At 38.5% G+C, this 19,480-nt stretch overlaps 1 protein-coding gene across 1 annotated transcript in view; it reads left to right on the top strand.

Moving 5' to 3' along the window:
* Nucleotides 1–19,480, top strand: part of TRPC4 (transient receptor potential cation channel subfamily C member 4) — a 134,083-nt gene that overhangs the window by 100,255 nt on the left and 14,348 nt on the right. The window contains exons 5-6 of the mRNA XM_059493776.1: nt 10,408–10,547; nt 18,181–18,494. Coding sequence (XP_059349759.1) covers nt 10,408–10,547; nt 18,181–18,494 — 454 coding nt within the window. The remainder of the gene's footprint in view (nt 1–10,407; nt 10,548–18,180; nt 18,495–19,480) is intronic.

The following is a 19,480-nucleotide window of genomic DNA, read 5'->3' as shown; positions in this document are numbered from 1 at the left end:
CTGCCTTCCACAGGTGAACTGCTTTTTGGGATTTTCCCTATGATAGCCCAGCAGTGCTCACCACCAGCCTTCTCTGTGAGGTGTGTTTTCCTTGGCTGGGTAAATATTTTTAATATATTTTAAAAAAGCCAAAATCTAATATTATTGCAAAGAAATTATTAAATCTGGGAGGTTGTCTAGACTGATACTTCTTACAGACAAGTCAGACTAAGTTCTGTAAGCAAGATTCACATGTAAATATTAAAAGAAAAATTCCTCCAGTTAATTTTCCCTGTATTTTACCATCAAGAAATGAGAAACTAATATAAAACCTATTATCTTTATACATTGCCTCCTTAGAAATAAATGCTACAATGCTGAGGAGGAGCAGGAGGTTCTTCTGTGCTGTGCCATGCCCAGAGGAGATATTAGTACCTTTTCTCTCTGGCCTTCCAAAGTAGCAGGTGGTCAGGATCTACTCACAGTATCCTGAGAATAAAGCATAATAAGAAAAAATGCACAGCTGACACACAAACCTTAACATGCCAAAGTGGATTTTGTCATTAACGTGTCTTTTAATAGAGCTGAAAGAAAGAGGCACAATTTGAGAAGGGCAAGAGCTAGTTTCTGTAGTAAAGGCAATTCAAAAATTTTAGTGACCAGCTCCTCTCCAAAAAACACTCAGTGGGAAGAGGAAGAACCTCTAATGCCCTCAACCTCTGACATAGTTGTTTACTTAGGGAGATGTTTATGTAACTCAGCATCTCAAAGCACTTGTTTGAAGAAGTCATTAACCCGAGAATTATGGTGTTCAAGATAACTATCACTTCTAAAATCAACATTAATATTTTCAGCATAGACTCATATGGCTGGATTATGCCAGTGCTGAACAAACACTTCATCTGCAAGCAGTACAGATCAAGTCAAGAGAGCCACTTCCATAAACAAGAGCATGGATGAAGATCAATGTCTTGACACCACTGGTTAAATAGCTTGTAGTCTAGACTGTGCTGTTCAGAAAAGCCATGCCTTCCAAAATCTCTTGCATCCAAAATGATGCATTTTGCACACTGATCTCTAGTGTTTCCTAACTAGCAGTTTCCTGCTCCAGTTTTGCATTTTCTGTGTTCAGCTTTCAGGTTTTAGCTGCTGTAGTGCCTTAGCCCAGCCAAATAACGAGGCCTCAGATTCACCCATCATGATTTAAGGCAATTCATTTGGCACCTGATTTCCCCGTACCACTGAAGGAGACACACATCTCCACAGGAAGTTCCAGCTCACAGCATGTGATGAACATCTATTTCAGCTTTTTTGTTTGTATATTTAGGTCTTTTTCATGTTGTGTTTTTCTGTTTGGTTGCTTTTTGTTGAGGGGGTTGTTTTTGTTCATTTTGTTTTGATGGATTTTTGTTTGGTTGGTGTTTTCAGTGGTGGTGGTTGTTTTTCTAAAGGAATGAATCTCAGCCAAACCCTGCTATTTTCCTATTCACATACATAAAAACTGTAGTCTAGTCATCTTTTAATAAACTTAGTTTTTTTCTTAAGTTCCTATCAATAAGCTAAGGTTTGTTTCCAGGCTGCAATTTAGTTTGTTGTCTAATCTCTTCAAACCATAAAATTATGCAGTAACCTTAAAGAGTAAATGAAGCACTCTTCAGGGGAGACTATAGCTGAGGTACATACAGATACTTTAGCATTTTCTGGATGTAAACAAAAAAATTTATTATTTAAGTAAAAACTAGTGTGGCTCTAGGGTTATAGCTCTTCTCTGGAACCTGCAACATGAGTTGCAGGAAAGTACTTCCTTGGGAAAGGATATCCTGCAGCAGCAACTACATGTCAAAACTATTAATATTTTAAACAACAGAACTTTTTTGGTTTTGCTTAGTTCAAGTAGCTCTTGTAGTTTGCATTTTAACTCAATCTCTGTTAATATTCAGAGAGGAAGAAGAGCTCAATGTTGCAGGTTTGTTGTCAACATGAAATCCAGGACACAAGTATTTCATGCAACTTCAGAAGTTTCAAAACTGTCCATAGTAACCTGAGCTCTCTAGTGAGCAAATAGTAATTAGCATTTGCCAACTACTATGTAATAGAAGGCTAAATGTGCATAATTAGCACATAATTAAAAGTGTCACTAGAGTAGGAAGCTCAGAGGGAAAACTTGTGTTGGGCTACATTTCCATGGAGACTATCGACTTTACATTTTAAAAGTCTCTTGAGGAAACTTCTGCATTAATTTTGTCTTTTTCATGATTAGATGATTACACAAGTGGTGCTCCGGTATGTGGTGATTATCTGTGGAACAGTAAGTCAGTGTTACAAGGCTGTCATAACCTTAAGAAGCAGTTGTGGAAAAAATTCTCAGTAAGAAGAGTCAGAATCTCCTGTCCTTGCACTTAAACAAATAAGAAACAGGCTTTGGCTCATAAAGAAAATTAATTGTCATCTTATTACTGGCTGTTAGTTCACACTACAGAAACATAGGCCTATTTACTGTACTTGAGAATCCATCACCATTGAAAAATGAACAGGAAAATGAAGAATATCATCTTGGTAAAAAAAAACCAAGGAGGAACAGCTTTTTCTATCATCATATTCCCATCGAATTGCTGTGTCCTCTGAGCATGATAGCAGTGATTCAGAGGGGAAATCCAACAAGACCCTACTTCACCCTCAGTGTGCCTTGACTGCTGCTCATGTAAGGATGATGTTGATCCCTGTACATTTGTCATTGGTGTTCTTCTACACTAAACCATGGCCTCAAACCTAGCAGTAACTGTACTAAGTGTCCTCACAGTGGGCATTTGCTTCACTAGCAAATGCTATGAAATTCAGGGGAGAAAGGCATCAACTAGAAAAATTTAGAGTTCAGTAGTTGTGGTTAAAAGACTCCCTGCCAGTTTTTCAGGGTGACTGTAGCAAAGGAAATTTTTAGGGAATTTCTTTGGATGAGTTTTTTGCTCTTTTATGGTCATATTTAAATGCTCATTTTAATTGCATTGTTCAAAAGCCTGCCTGGAGCAGGAATACAGCCTTACTGTATCTCTTGAACAACATGTTCCCCATCCTTTCTGTCAGAATGGTTTATACTATTGGAGTACATGAATCTATAGAGAATGTGGATGTTTGGGAACTGTGCAAAATTGCAAACATTTGTGGTTAGCAAACTGCTGGTGGGATATATGGGAATGTACAGTCTTGTCAGTCCTTGGCACAATGTACATTCAAACTGATGGCACAGCAAGACACTTCAGAATAACTGATCACAGAGGGGGCAAGTACAGTGCGCATCATCTTCTAAATTAGGTCAAGAAAGTGTTGCGTAAAAAATTAAACATTTAGTATGAACTGACATGTTTGAGGGAGCAGATATAGAGAGTAATATGGTTGGCAAGATGAAACAGCACATAACCAGTAGTGACATATATAGCACAGAGCAGAAAAACAACCCCAGACAAAGCAGGAACACACCTTCTTTTTAAAGAAGGATAATGCACATAATGACCACAAAAGGCTATTAAGTCCAAACTACTGCTAAACACAGGCTAACTGAAAGACAGATCATATTGTTCAGGTTCCTGTACAGTCAGATCTTTAATTTCCCCAAGGATGAATATTTCACAGTCTCTCTCTCTCTCACAGTGCCTGTGTCTAACAACTGGTAGACTTTTTTCCTGATACTATTAGCAATATCCCATGCCACAACATGCAACCATCATTCATCCTTCCAATGTACGCCTCTAGAACAAGTCTGGCTCCAGCTCTTTGGAACCAGCAATTTCATCAGTGGATGAAAACAGCATTACAGAATCACAGAATATTCTGAGTTGGAAGGGACCCACAAGGACCGTCTCCTAAGTGAATGGCCCATACAGGGATCAAGCTTACAACCTTGGCAGTATTAGTACCATGCTCTAACTTTTTCTTTGGGAAGTACTTTTAAGGGTGCCTCTGGCCATGTCATTCCCGCTTTTTTACCTGATCTGACCCAGGACCCACTGCACAGTTGTTCCCCTCACAAATAGGTATTTACCCATGGGAAAGCCAGAGGTGTGTGTTTGATTTTGCCCATGTTCTCTTGAAATAGTTGTACTCTGTTAATTAATATGCCCCAGATATTCAAAATTCAGTGGAAGCCCCTGAATTATGCCAGAGTGCCTCTTGTTACCTTCATATACCTTCAGCAGAGATCAGTTCATCAGCCCAGGTGTAAAACAGAAGAGCTATATCAATCCTCCTCAATGCTCACTGAATTCCCTGGAAGGATTTTCCTTTGCTTCACTGAGCTTTATATCATTAGCTGCTTGTCTCACTTCTTGTATCTGTGAAAAACTCTACATCACATCACATAGTAGAGCAAAGTTGATTTTGTCAGCTAAATGGTTTCACAGCCCCGCAAAAATATGTTCTCCGAGAAACATGCTAAAAGGCAGTTGTTGATCTTGGCATGCAAAGATTGACCCCAAGGAACCTCTTGCTTCCCATCACTTAATGGTAAGGAACAAAAATAGCTCAGAGCAACCAACCTTTTGTGGGAAAGGTAAGGCCAAAGTTAGTAAGGGATCCACAAAACTTTTTGAGCCCAAACATAGTTCAGGATATTGCCTTTCATATCTCTCTGACAAATTTTGATGTTATTGTTCACAGTGAGAGTTTAACCACAATTATGATTATAAACCACAAAAGGCAGTGTTTTAGCGATGGCATAAATCTTTGTGAATTTCCACAGTTGCTGGAAATTTTTTTTTGCAGTTGCTCAAGTTTCAGTACAACATAGGAATTTAGACAGGCTGTGTCTAAGTTTTTTTCTTAGAACCTAAAACACCTCTGAATGGATTTCAGAGGGAAGTTATTTCTTTGTTGTTTGTTTCTTCTGCCTGAGACTGGGATGTGTTCCTTAAGAGTAAAATTACAGCTCTAGGTAGCTATAAAGGATCAAACAGAATAGAAGCAAAATGTTTTCTAAGCAGAAGTTGTCTGCCAGCACTAAAACATACTTTGTTTAACCCAAGGCTTCATCCAAAGGAACAGAATTTTTGTAACAGTATTGAGCTGCTGCCCTGCTCAAAGTTGCAAAATTTGCCATCAGTCTTAATTTATGAAAAGAAAAGCAAGTCCACTCTTTTGAAAAGATATTTCAGAATCTAATATCCAAAGATTTCAAGACTGGAAATAAAACTTCAAAATCAAAATCTATAGATAAAAGTTGAAAATAAAAGCAAATCTTATCAGTGTATATTTATTGATGTATCTGCACATTTATCATATGCAGTATGTGATATCTGTTACTAAATTCTTAAGGATTTTTTAAAAGTGCTATAAGAACTTTAATGAACGATGCTATTTTTCTAAGAACATTTTCAGTGCTTTTTGTTTTTCTAAGATGTATTTTCATTTTGTTTCTTTGAATAGAACTTAGGACATATGGGGTTTACTTCAGAAGAAACAAATTAATTTCTCAATAATGTTCAGATAATTTTGCTGCAAAAAAAATGTTTAACTCACAAATTAATTTCATTTCTCCAAATTTATTTTATCTGATCAATTTTAGTTCCTTTCTTGCTTCAGGAAAATTGGACTTAATTCAAATGGTTTCAGTTGATCAGTTTGCATGTATAACAATTCACAATGGTTTACAAAACCTCTCCATGGTGTCTGTCATTCCCAGGGCCCTTTGCGGTCTGTGGGATTCCTGCCCTGAACTTATCTATTTCATCCCATTAAAACTGTAAGAGTTTATAAAATTTTTCTCCGTCACCTTAGGCTGTTTCAAAATATCCATGCTGTTATTTCTCTTTTACTGCTCCAATATGTGGGTATAAACAATGCAGCAAGTATTTGAAAGTCTTACCCTCAACTTTTTAATTAAAATCCTTGATTAATGAGGTGGAAGAGATGCATGATGTTTATCATTTCCTTGCAAGTGGCAATAAATGATAACAGCATGGTATGGATAGGTGAGGATCTAAGAGGCAGGTGTTAAATCTGGGAAAGACACAGTTGGAGCAAAGAGACAAAATATAGCAAAGAATATCCAGCTAAAATAGTGAAATCTGCTCTGAGTGGAATTATTTCAGCTAAATGCAGGCATCTGGAAGTTAGACATCTGTTTTAATTAAGCCTGATCCTCCATGGCTTCCTTTTCAGCCAGTGGGAAGACTGACCCACCTGCAGATGACAGGATTATTGCCTTGGAGATTCCTGTTTCCTCCCAGGGAACTAAAAGAGGGCCTTGGGCAAGCAACTTGTCCCCAGCCTGACTGCCTAAAAGGCTCGTGTTTTAGATCTGCTCCCTGTCTTTTGCTGGTTTCTCTTAGCAGTTTTTCCCCAATACCTGTGTGCAGGCTGGCAGTGTCCTCTCTGTTTTGTCGAGATGTCAGCTTCCTTGCTGCTGAAAGTGTAGCTCTGACATGAGCTCTGTCAGTTTGCAGCAGTGTTTACTGCTTTGGAACATTAGTAATCAGGCAGTGCCTGGACTCTGTGTCTCTTTCCTACCTGTAGCAGTGCCTCTATTAGACAGTCTTGTCACTGCATATCTTCTCCTCTGTCATGTCAGGTCATGTTTGGGAATGCCCTAAAGCCTCCTTTCATAATAAAATCAGGTACTATCCAGCTATCCCTTAATCTTCCAAGTAGAAAAGTGTACAAGGTCACAGAAATAATTCTGCTCTGATCTCTGGATGTATTTTTCTAAAAAAAATACACCCAAGAAAAAAACCCCCTATAGATTTTCCAAGTCTTTTCCTGATTCTCCCAGTGAATGTAACAGAAGAAAATTGGCATGTTGTGTCAGAGCCTGTGGACATAAGGGTGGTCTGACTTCTTCCCCTCAGACACGTCTTTCTTGTAAAACAATACAATTCTGATCTACAAAAAATTTCAAGGCCTCTGGCTGCTGTAAATTAAACCTAAACAGCACGGCTGGGAATCCCTGAGGTTTGTTGTTCAGAACACTTTCATCATGTAAGCTCACCAGGCCTTACAGACATCTTCAGCCCTGCATAAAGGCTCTGGGATTTCAGAGAACACTTTTCTAGGACAGCCCTTGAGGCACACTTGGGAGGATTTAGAGAACTCTAGAGAGTCCAGTTCTTCCAGCATTCATTGCTCCAGATGAGCCCTGCTAAGAATCCCTAGCCATGGAGACCCGGTAGCTGCAAAGACTCTGATCACAGCTGTCATGGTGAGGTTGCCCTGCAATTGTGAATTTGGGAAATCAACCTTAGGACTTGGTACCAAGATTTGCTTTCAAAAATACATGTGTGGGCAGCTCTCCTGTGCATATGTGGGCTGTGTGTCTTTCACAAACATAGAATCCATCTGTCCATCAGCATAGCTTCAAGTTCTCTGGAGTCACGTAGCATCTCAGTAACTGTATTTATATATTGAGTTTGTACTTAGATGCTTTGGCTGGCAAGAAGAGCAAGCTATCACATCTCTCTTGCAGCCAGCAAAAATATGGGATTCACAGTTTTCCATTACTATTTGCTTAAAAAGAACATGCATCAGAATGAACATAAAAGTTGTCTTGAACCAAAAAAATAATTAGAACCACCATCTTTACAACATCAAAGTATACTCAGAACTTTCAGCCGCCAAATGACTTCCAAATTGCTGGTCGCTTGGATTAATTGTGCTTCTAATTCAAAATGATCAAATTTACAACAGCCATATATTCTCTTCCCTATTTTATAATAGGTCAGTATTTCTCTGTTAATGTCAACTTTAAAATTACATTTCATTTTCTGAAGCCCAGGAAGTGCTTGGAAAAACAGTCTGGCTTTTCACTCACAAAACAGATGAAGTGCAGCAGCATTAGTCAGCATTTCTTTTTCAATCTGTACATAATCCCATTATATTTTAGGCAGTGCCATCAAAGCATACAATGCTGAGCAACAGGCTTACAGAGAGCAGCCCCACTGCAGTCTGTGTCAGTTCATATCTTTGCCTGGTGGTGAACCATAGAATATCTTGGCAGAAGACTTCAATTAACCTAAAGCCTCTTGTTAAAGCATTCATCTTATTTTGCATCCCAACCTATTACTGCTGTCTTTTCAAAGTGTATTTTAAAGCCAATCCTTAACTCTGATAAGTCACAAAAAAGTTTATTTCATTCTATGAATGTGTGTATTGATTTCTGCAAAGCCTTTTTATTTCGGAATCTTCTGTCAATGCAGCTGTTTGCTTTATGAGCCATGGCAGTCTTGCCAATGTCAAGATCCTGCAACTTCTAAGAATTCCTTAAATGAAAAAGAGCAAGGCACTGTTCTGTGACACTGAGACTTAGGGGCCATATCTGTGTTACACAGACTTTGGCTTGGAGCCTGGGGCCAGGTCTTTTCCTGCTGTATGATTTTTATGTGCTATAAAGCAGGTGGAGCAGCAGTGATTCAGAGCAGTGTCTGTAATGTGGAGGGGATATAGCAGCACACAAAGCAGCTGCTTTTATGACCTGATGATGGTTTGGTCTTAACAAGTTATGCCCAAAAGGCAGTGGAAGAGCAAGCAGGGACATTTGCAAGTTCAGAGACTGTGTGGTGAAGGTTGGAGAGGACTGTGGAGAGAAGGGGGAGGCAGATCTGCTGTCACCATGTCAGTATTGCATGTCACGAGTGACCAGGTCTTTGAAGAGTAAGTGATTAAGTCATTTCAATGGCTGAAATGGGCAGGCACGTAGGAGCCTGCCCTGGTAGCCTTGTGAAAGTGTGTTGCCTTTGTGATGGCACTTGGGCAGCCAACAGCAGTGTAGCAGCACAGAGCAGTGTGCTCTTAGAGGATATTGACCCCTGCCGTGCAATCATGTTCAGCCGTTCTCCCGCTATTGGGCAGCACAATTGATTGCATCGTTAAAATAAGTGTTCACTTGGTAACAGTGCTGTATTTTCTGGGTTGGTTTTATCTGATACACTACAGATAGAGTTGCAGTCAGCCTGTCTAGGCTGCTGTAGGCAGTAAAATGGGCCTATTCTGCTTTCCTGTCTGCATGTTCCCATCGAGATCCTTCCTCAGAGTGTGTTACCCCAGGTCTGCAGAATGCTGAAATGGTGATGGTGGCATGGCTGAAAATTAATCCTGTGAAAATAAAAATTGCTGGTTCAATCAGGTGATTCAGGTACTCCTGAGGCTTGTGATTATTGGTGATGACACACAGAAAACAGATGGGACCATGTGTCTGAGGTTTGAGGGTGAAGTTAGTGAGGAAGGAGACTTTTCCTTCAGAAAGTAAGAAGGAGACAGAAACGCTACGCCAATACACTGGAAAATTAATTTGTAATAATTCAAAAACCTACATGGCTCAAACAAGAGTAGGCCAGAGATTACTTCATACAGATCATGCTTGAGAAAAATCACAAGTTTTCCATCCAGGCAGCCAGAAGACCCACTGCAACAAAATGTTATGGTTTAAGGAGAATTAAGCTCATAGTAAGGAAATGCAGAACTCTATAGGCCCCTGCACAAAATCTGTTTATCATTTTCTAAAACAGCAGGTGAAAAAAAGACATTTACTGTTACTCAACACATATATGTGAGAGATTGGTATTATTTCTGCCCCTCTAATGAGCACAAAGTAAGGAATTCCTGCAAGAAAATAATTAACTGTGAAAAATTAAAAGTTGCAATGGTATTGTTATCAAAAAAATCTCTTTAGATAATAACATGAAATGTGCATCTAAATGTACTATGTTGTCTTATAAACAAAATATACAGTAATGTGGAGTATCTTCTTCAGAGTGGTTTTAATATTTATAGCATTAAAAAGAGTCTCCACACAGTTGTCTCTGAAGCTGTTAAACCAAGTTCATGTTAGACAACTTGCAAGATTTTCCACTTGGATTGAATATTTGTGTTTCACTGTGTCTAGCACAACATGTGCTCTGCACACCTGGAAACAGTTTCAATTGCTTCATGTCCCAAAGGAAGGTGTCAACAAAAGACTTTCTTCTGGAGACACTACTCTCTCATATGGAAAAGGGAGACTTTAGCTCAGCATTGACAATAACAATAGAAATTCTCTTCCTTATTATGGGTTCCAAATAAAATAAATTGTGTTGGATTGACCTGCAGTCATAAATTTTCCAGTCTGAAATACATTGCATCAGTTGCCAAGGACTGAGTTGACACTGGTAGCTTATTTTAAGACTTTTTATACTTTTTAGGATACAATGAGAAAGTGATTGAAGAAAACCAAATAAATTGTCCTTGTAGAAGCAGATTTTTTTGTGGGGGTTTTGTGTGACAAATTAATTCTGGAAATAGCAAAAAGATGAAATTTTACCTATCTGTATGTGTAAATTAGAGCACTAATCCACCTGCCCTTTACACTAGATGTAAGGAAAATCAATCTATCATGAGTTAAGTGTCTAGAATAGTCACAGCCTTTTAAAACTTAATATTCATGCCTAATGAATTATGTTTTATTTTCAGGTTTTATCTGGGGTGAAATTAAACAGATGTGGGATGGTGGACTACAGGACTACATTCACGATTGGTGGAATCTCATGGATTTTGTAATGAACTCCTTGTACTTGGCAACAATCTCCTTGAAAATCGTTGCATTTTCAAAGGTAAACTGTAAAAAAAAAAATCAGCAACATTTCAAAGATAAATTAAATCAGGCTTCTTCAATCTTTTATCTGTGTTTGGAGGTCCTGAGGCTTAGCAATTCAAGAGATGTATGATGTGCTCTGTGAATCTTCTGCAGCAATGACAGGAAACTAGACAAGTATAAGAGCAAACAAAATATTGGGTTTTATGCTTTTTTCTCCTTGGCCTGTGCAATCTTTTCTTATTTTGCCCTGGGCTGTCATACTGTTAAATTCTTGAGAAATGAAAATTACCTGTAATATTTTATAATGCTATGTTAATCTTTGACTTTTTGAATGAGAAATTATTGCCCCTAAGACAATTTTACACAACTACTGCCAAAATATGTGGTCAAAATTGGTGGGGGGAACTAAAGAGCAAGATTTTAATTTTGTTTGAAAATTTATTATAAGTCATTTGAGGCTGTGTGTGTTCATTTTTATGTTCTTTTCATGGACTTGTTTTGAAAAGTCTTATATTTCCACTCTTTTAAGTGTCTTCCAGCAGAACAGCCCTTCTTTCCAAAGGCATAGAACATGATGTGAACATTTTGTCTGTATTCCACATGAATAAATATTATGACAGAAATTCCTCATAAAATGAGATATTTTGAGCCAAAAATGATCTATAGTGCAAGGAAACTACATATGAAAGGAAATATAAGGATTTTTTAGCATTTGTCATAGAGTTCTTACCACATCCAAGTAGAGATAAGCCCATTTTTACTGGCCACTGGGATCAGCATTGTACTTCAGCTTTTTCAAGTTCCCCACCGCCAGCAATAATTTATAGTTGCAATAGTACCACTCTGTGTGCATGGAAGGAGAGTCCCTCCTCTGCCGAGATGCTTCTGACTGGGACAAGGAGAGAGCCATCAAGTAGCCAGTGATGACTTCCTCTCCTCAAATAGCAGCTGTTCTTGCTGCAGCCCTGCCACAGGCATAGAGGAGCTTAGGAACTCTAATTTTTATCATCTTGTGTCTGCTCACAAAGTTCCGTGTGCCAGCCAGTCAGGAGCAGGGATGAACAAACTCCCCCGGTCATGTGTTGACACATCAGCCTTCTTTGACGAAAGGTTTCTGGCGTGCTGGATCTCTGGCTGCAAACCTTTGGAAGTCTTCTCACTCGAAGAAATTTGGAGCCTGAAAGAGGAAGGTGCTCCAAAGAGTGGTGAAGTGTCATTTAAAAGCTAATGAAATGCCTTTTTACACACAAAAATGCTTTATAATAAAATGACTAGAAAATAAATAGTCATTTCACTGTCCCTTGAAATAAAGCACACAGTTCATTTAAAATAGATGTTTCCAAAGCATTGGAGATGGTCAATTATTCACTTCAGAATAATATTGATTAGAAGACATTATAATCCTTTCATCTCCAAAATGGCTTCTGCTTACAGTAATCAGATTCCAAGGTGACAGTATCTGGGATAATGTGCATCCATTACTCTCCAAATTAGTGAGTACATTTTAATCATGGTGAATACAATGCTTACAAAAGCTGTGCTAGGCAACTGGAACACATGATAACACATGACAGTGAACAGAGGAATATAAGTGTTATTTAATACCCTGCCACATTCCTTCAAATGCCTACAATAGAGTTCTTTGCCACTATGCCAGATGACGTTGAGAGGATGCCAAATGTAACCAGTATATTTTAATGTAAAGCTTTCATTTTCTTTTCCTAAGCATTGTGAGTCAGGTTTTTCTAAGTTACAGCTCTTCTGTCTTTATTGAACCAAATATATAAGGTCAGTTCTTAGATTTATTCTATCTTCTATGGATCACTTCCAGCCATCCAAGAAAACATTTTAACCAACTCCCTTGAATGAAATTATGAGCGTCTCCTGTGTGATAAATATTCCCAGAGTAAAATACAGTGTTTATTGCCCATTTAAGGCTCTTACTGATGCAGTAGTTAAGTAGATGGATATTATCTAGAGTAGCTGATGGGGTAATGTAAAATTCACCAAAGCTTATAATTTCAGGATGAGAGACTGGTAAGATAACTCAAAGTAACTGGTTTCATTGCCAGTATTCAAATAAAATTATGACATCTTATAATTTTCAATGGCCTGTAGTTTATTGTCTCTGTATCAACATGTTAGGTCTTCCTAAATTATCCAGTGTATCCATTGAAAATGCTCTCTCCTCCATAAAAGTATCATAATCTATAGTACATTGTTATATTTTTTTAAAGTACAAGATGACAGATTTTAAGCAGCACATTTGTTTTTATGAAGGGTTTTTAGGTGCACTAAGAAAAAATGGTTCCTTTTATGTTTTTTGAATATAATGTATTTTGTTTTGGTATGTAAAGGTGAGTGCATGTGTGCAGAATCTTCTTGCTTTCTCTTAAATACTTGCTAAACTTGAGCATTGGACATAGTGCTGCTTGTTTCCAATTCTGCTAAAAATCACATACAATCTCATATTGCTGATAATGTGCCTCAGCCTCTGATGTGAAGATCTAGTAGGGAAACAAATTCCTATTCAGGGCAAGAACTCTGAAAAGTAGCTAAAGTACATTATTTATCTCAACATTAACTGGCTTAATGATCACTTTGTCAAGTCTACTGTTTTCAGGAGTAAATAAGATTGTATATCTCTCCTGCCCCCAGTTCTGCAGACGCTAACATATTGTTACATGTTTGCATTGTAAAATTGTTTTGATTGGTATTTTATCAGATTCACAGACTAAATGTCCATTTACACAGGCAGATTAACACCTCTCCACCCCTGAGAAATTATGGACCTTATTCCTCAGTGTAATTACCATTGTAAAGCTCTCTGCTAGGCCACCCTCCTGCCCCCTTCCTACTGCTGCTTGAAATTCCACATAATGAATGCAAAGATTGCCACATACATTTTTAAATAGGAAGAGTTCACATTTACATATGACTTTTCAGGAAAGTATTTGAAGTACTTTTCCTGAAATGGATATTATTTAAGTTGTCTCTTTGTGACCAGAAACAAGAGGGTCATCTTAGACTGAGGTCCAACAGCCCATTAAACGTTCAGGTAGCCTGATCTACATGTCTCCTTGATCTCTTGTGGTGCTTCCAAGAGATCGAGAGTTCATGCCTTTCGCTTTAATGGGAAAACAGTGATCATCCAGCAGGTTTCTTCTCACAAATGGTTCAGATATTGAATTTGCATTTTAGTTCCTTTGACTAAGGATCAGGGATTATTACCTTGTATTCCCTGGCTGACACTGCAAAAGCATCATATATTTACCTTGAACCTCTGCTGTTTATGTGCTGCTCAATTTGTTTTCTGCTCTTCTTAATTTTCCATTGATGTGCCATGTAAATTTCCTTCAACCACAGAGCCAATAATGGGTGTTATTTAATCAAATTAAGTGGTGGTTGGCTTTGCTGTATGTCAAAAGGTTGTGTTTGCATTTCCAGGGGGGTTAGAAATTCATCAGGGTCACCAAATAGAGGACTGCAGAGTATCAACACCATGATTTACAGCAAACTCAGTGTTGCAATATTTTCTCTTACCATTCTCCACTCCTTAGAACAAGATTAATTTATTTATCCTGTGTAGAACAGAAGAACTTCAACAAACATGAGTGAGAAAAAAATACTTCAATTCTATGTGGTTTGACTCTAAGATACATTTTTTTTTCTTTTTCACTGTCCCTGGTTTTAGTATACCTAGTCTTTTTGCTGCTCTTCTGTATTTTCCTTTTCACATGAAAGCTGCTTTGTTCTGTAGAGGTTTTTTTCAATATTTCTAGATTCCTTTTCAGCATCCTCTGCTCTGGTTAGTGTATTCAATAGGGGTTTGTTGTTAAGAGACCTCTTATACTCATTATTTTCTTTATATTGTTTGCTGTCTTCTTGCAGTTAGTGTACTTCACAGACAATTTCGAAACTTATCTCTCAGGCCTTCACCTTTCTCACTTTTTTCTGCCAAGTATTTACAGTCTTTTAAATTATGTTTCTTCAACACTGAAGTAACAGCCATCACTCTCCACTTACGATGGTGACACCTCTTGAATTCTATCCAAACATGCAGGAAGCACTTGGGCCCAGAAAAGGAAGAGTCAGTTACATTGAAACATCACAGCTGTGCCTTTGATTTCCCTTTTACAAATTAAAGGTCATTTGATCTTTTCTGAATGTTCGAACAAATCAGTTTTGTGTCTTTATTCAGGACGTCATAGACAAGGTCCCTTTTTCCTCACCTTTCTGCTTGACATAATTTCTTTTAGAAAATGTGACATTGGACACATCTTGCCAGACTAGAGCCATAAGACAGTCTATCCCCTTCCCCGACAATCAATGAGGAGAAAGAGAAACTTAAAGAGCAACTCACCTATGTGGGGTATTTGCTTTCCCACTACTCTAGAACTGCTCATTTCTCTTTGCTGACTGTAAGAGTAGATGGCAGAGTGCAGATATGGCTGTCCACACCTGACTTGTTAAACTTGATTCTTCTTGTCTTGGTATATCATGTGCTATACTTGTTCAGTGTCCTGTAGTTCCATGTGTTTCTCTGAAGGGTATTTTCTTCAATTTCTCCCAACTCTCTCACATCTGTAATTTCCCTGGAATCTGTCACTACTTGCCCTCACCTAAAATATGTCTGCAGTTTGATGCTTTTGATTCTCTAACAAAAACTCCATTTCTTCCCAGTTTCCTGAATGTTCTTCACGTTTCTCCATGACTGTATTTTACTTTATTGCCCCAAGACAGCTTGTGTACTTTTCCCTAATCTGAGTATCTACTGCACTGTCCAGTACCAACCTTTGCTTGTACAGACAATTATTCCTAGTTTTTTAAAAGGTGCAAGTTTTCAGCTGTGAGGGTTGTAACATGCCATGAGAATTTGCAGTAATGTGCTGTAAAATATTATTCTAAGAAAGCCATTATAGGAATCATGCTGAGGAATTTTCATATCTATCCTCAGACACACTGAAAATAATTTATTCTGCTTGTTATTCTTGTTTTATCTCTTAGGTGTTGTCCCCAGTAACTAAATTCTATTTTCTACTGCCTGTTTTTTATCACTGAACTTGAATCAATCAGAACTGGATTAGAGAGCCATAGTGAATGGGGTAGATGAGCATAATCATTAGGGAGGGGATAGTCTAATGAAGAGAATACTGATCTATGATTCCAGCATAGAAATTTAGGTCTAGATTTAATTCATTGCACTGTAGAGAAAAAATATCACAGGTGAACAAAATGTAAGGCTGAGTAATTCTTATTTCTTTAATGGGCTATTTTTCAGTTTTTCAGTTCTCATCCCCAAATCCAAAACCAAAGCTGCTATGGCTGCTTGTATATGAGTAAATGGCATTGTGCCAGGGATTGCTGTCAGGCACTGGGACAGTTTCACATGCAATACCAGTTGGTTAGAGAAACCCTGGTGTGGGGCCTTTGCCGACTGTTGGTGTCCAAAGCAATGTCCAGCGTTCCCCTTCACAGTTTGGATTGTAGAATCACAGAGTCATAGGATGAAATGGGTTGGAAAGGACCTTTAAAGGTCATGTAATCCAGTGCCTTTGCAATAAGCACAGACATCTTCAACTGGATCAGGCTGCTCAGAGCTTCATCCAGCCTGACCTTGAATGTTTCCAGGAATGGGTTATCTACCACTTCTCTGGGCAACCTGTTCCAGTGTTTCACCATCCTCATCATAAAAAAATTCTTCCTTATATCTAGTCCAAGTCTACCCTTTTTTAGTTTAAAGCCATTAGCTTATTCCTATTGCTACAGGCCCTAGTAAAACGTCTATCTCCATCTTTGCTATGATACCCTTTTAGATACTGGAAGGCCACAAGATCTCCCCAAAGTCACCTTTTCTCCAAACTGAACAGCCACAACTCTCTCAGCCTTTCCTCAGAAGAGAGGTGCTCCAGCTTTATGATAATTTTCACTGTATGCCTCTGGACCAACTCCAACAGTCCATGTCTTTCCTGCATGCGGGATGCTGCAGCTGGATACAGCACTCCGGGTGCCATCTCGCCAGAGTGGAGTAGAGGGACAGAAAACCCTCCCTTGGCCTTCTGGCCCCACTACTTGTATAGCTCAGGATATGGTTGGATTTCTGGGCTGTGAGCACTCATCTACCAGCACCTCAACTCCATCTCCTCCAAATCCTTTCACTCCCCAGACTGTCTTGATACTGGGAGCTGCCCTGACCCAGGTGCAGTGCCTTGCACTTGGTCTTGTTAAACCCCATGGTGTTCCCATGGGGCCACTTCTTGAGCTGGTCCTGGTCCCTCTGGATGACATCCTGTCCTCCAGGCATGCACTCATGGATGCACTCATCCAGCCAGTTCTTTATCCACTGAACAGCCCACCTATCAAATCCATCTCTCACCAATTTAGAGAGAATGTTATCACAAGGGACCATGTCAAAAGCCTTACACAAGTCCAGACAAATGACATCTGCAACCCTTCCCTTGTCCACTGATGTAGTCACTCCATCATGGAGCACCACTTGGTTGGTCAGGAAGGACTTCGCCTTGGTGAAATTGTGCTGGTGCTTTAAATTGTGTCCCTGTCCCCCATGTGCCTTAGCACAGCTTCTAGGAGGATCTGCTCCTTGCCCTTTCCAAGCACAGAGGAGAGGCTGATGGGTTGGCTGTTACCAAAGTTTAAATTTCTCCCTTTTTTAAAAATGGGTGCTATGTTTTCCTCTTTCCAGTCTGGGAACTTCACCTGACTGACAAAACTTTTCAAATATGATGGAGAGAGACTTGGAAACTACATCAGCCAGTTTCTGTAGGATTCTGGGATGCATCTGATCAGGTCGTACAGACTTAACATATGTTACTCAGGTGTTTCTGAACCACTCTGACAGTGATCAATTTCTTTGCAGGGTGAGTGTGGTGAAATGCTGTGATGCCTGTTTATGTTGTGTCATCTGGCCCCAGTGACACATGGAGTCCCTTTCCTTACTGCTCAGGGCATAACCAGCAGCTCTAGAATAGGTAAATACAGATAACACCATAGGCCCCCTTTGAAATCTGCTTTATATTGTATTATCCCCTTTTTAGAGGCTTCCTAGCATAGATTCTCTCATCTGATATGTTCTATAAAACAGATTAATGAGTTCAAATAAATAATAATGAGTCTGCTATAGTAGTTAATCCTCAATTCCTCAGTTCAAATATCTTTCATCTTCAAGAATATTTTTTTTTTTGGTAGAGCCTGAACAGAAGTCACAGTTTCAGGGGTCAGACTCTTTGATAATGAGACACATAAGCAGTTTGCCATGGTTCATTAATAAACATCTTTTTCATCATTGGTCCAATATTAGTGTTAATTGATATACTTACTTGGTGATTGAATGTTTTCTTCGTACTTGCCAGAGCTTTTGTGGGTTTCTATCCATCACTGTCAGCCCTGCACTTTCCTTCAAATAAATAATTTACCTGCTTGTACAGCTGGAAATTTCTATAATCCTAAAAAGCAAGGTGCTCAAAACTGTTCCTTTTGCAGTGTCAGAATTTTTAAACTGTGAAAATTTTTGCTACTGTGAAAATTTATTGTGATATCTGCAAATTAATTGAGCAGCTTATAAAGGAACTGACATGCTTGTTTATGCATCAAAATAGAGGAGTAATTTCTTCCCTTCTGCTTGTTTTCAGTACAGTGGGTTAGTTCCACGGGAGAGCTGGGACATGTGGCATCCAACCCTGGTGGCTGAGGCCCTGTTTGCAATTGCAAACATCTTCAGCTCCCTGCGCTTGATCTCATTATTCACTGCAAATTCTCACCTGGGACCTCTGCAGATATCTCTAGGAAGAATGTTGCTGGACATTTTGAAGTTTCTCTTCATATACTGCCTTGTGCTGCTCGCTTTTGCAAATGGATTGAACCAGCTGTACTTCTACTATGAGACAAATGAACCTGGCAACTGCAAAGGAATACGATGTGAAAAGCAGAATAATGCATTTTCAACGTAAGTAGCTATTTATTTCTATCCTACTCCTCTCCCCAAATATTTTAATGACTTAGATACTGTCTACAGAAAAGAACCTCTGTTTTCTGTTGGTATTGCAGTGGTGTCCTGACAAACACATCTAATATTACCCTAATAATAAAAAAAACTTAACATTTCATCACTCTAATAATGTTCACCTCATACCACAGTGAAGTCTGTACAATTCAAGATATCTCAAAAGATATGAGGTAAAATAGAGATAAGAGGAAGATAAATGAGATTAGAAGTTGCATAAAGTCACCAGTTCAGACCTTGCTCATCCAGGCAGCTGTCACTATGCATTTCTTCCATGTCTACTTGTGGATATTAAATAAGTCTGGTGTTCTAAAACCTGAAGATTCCTTCCAAATGTGATAGGCTATACAAAAAACATGCAGTCCCACATTCTACTGACTCTACTCCAAACAATCAAATTTCTAATTTCTATTATAAACGGTTTCTTTTTTTTTTTCTCTTGAAAATCAATTTTACTTCATTATAGTTTTTAGTTCATCTGCAGAACCAAAACACTGCCAAATGAACACTAATTCTCTTGTCTTTCACCTTTCAACCTACATCAAACTACTGCTATAAATATCTATTTAACTATTAACTTCTGTGTATTTAGGCTTTTTAAAAAAATATATTTATTACCAATGGCTTCCTTCTTAGAGAAAATAACTTTATAAAAATAGCAGCCTTTATATCATCTTAATCAAGTAATTTTCCTCAGGCACAGCCTATTTATGTTGTATATTAATAACACATGCAAGTCTAAACTTTATGTGATCTGAACAGAAAAGCACACAGAAATTTTTCAGATCTCAGCATTGAGGGAAGCAATATTCATCTGGGAAATAGTGAGGAGTACTGGTACTAGTGTCAGAAGGTATATGTCATGTCAAAATTTGATGCTTTATGTGCTCCATACTTTCAAGGAACAAGCTAACCAGGACAATTCTTAT

Source organism: Ammospiza nelsoni, chromosome 2, assembly GCF_027579445.1.
Source record: "Ammospiza nelsoni isolate bAmmNel1 chromosome 2, bAmmNel1.pri, whole genome shotgun sequence".
NCBI lineage: Eukaryota > Metazoa > Chordata > Aves > Passeriformes > Passerellidae > Ammospiza > Ammospiza nelsoni.
Note: the sequence above shows the minus strand (reverse complement) of the source record. Positions and strands in the feature narration are given on the sequence as shown.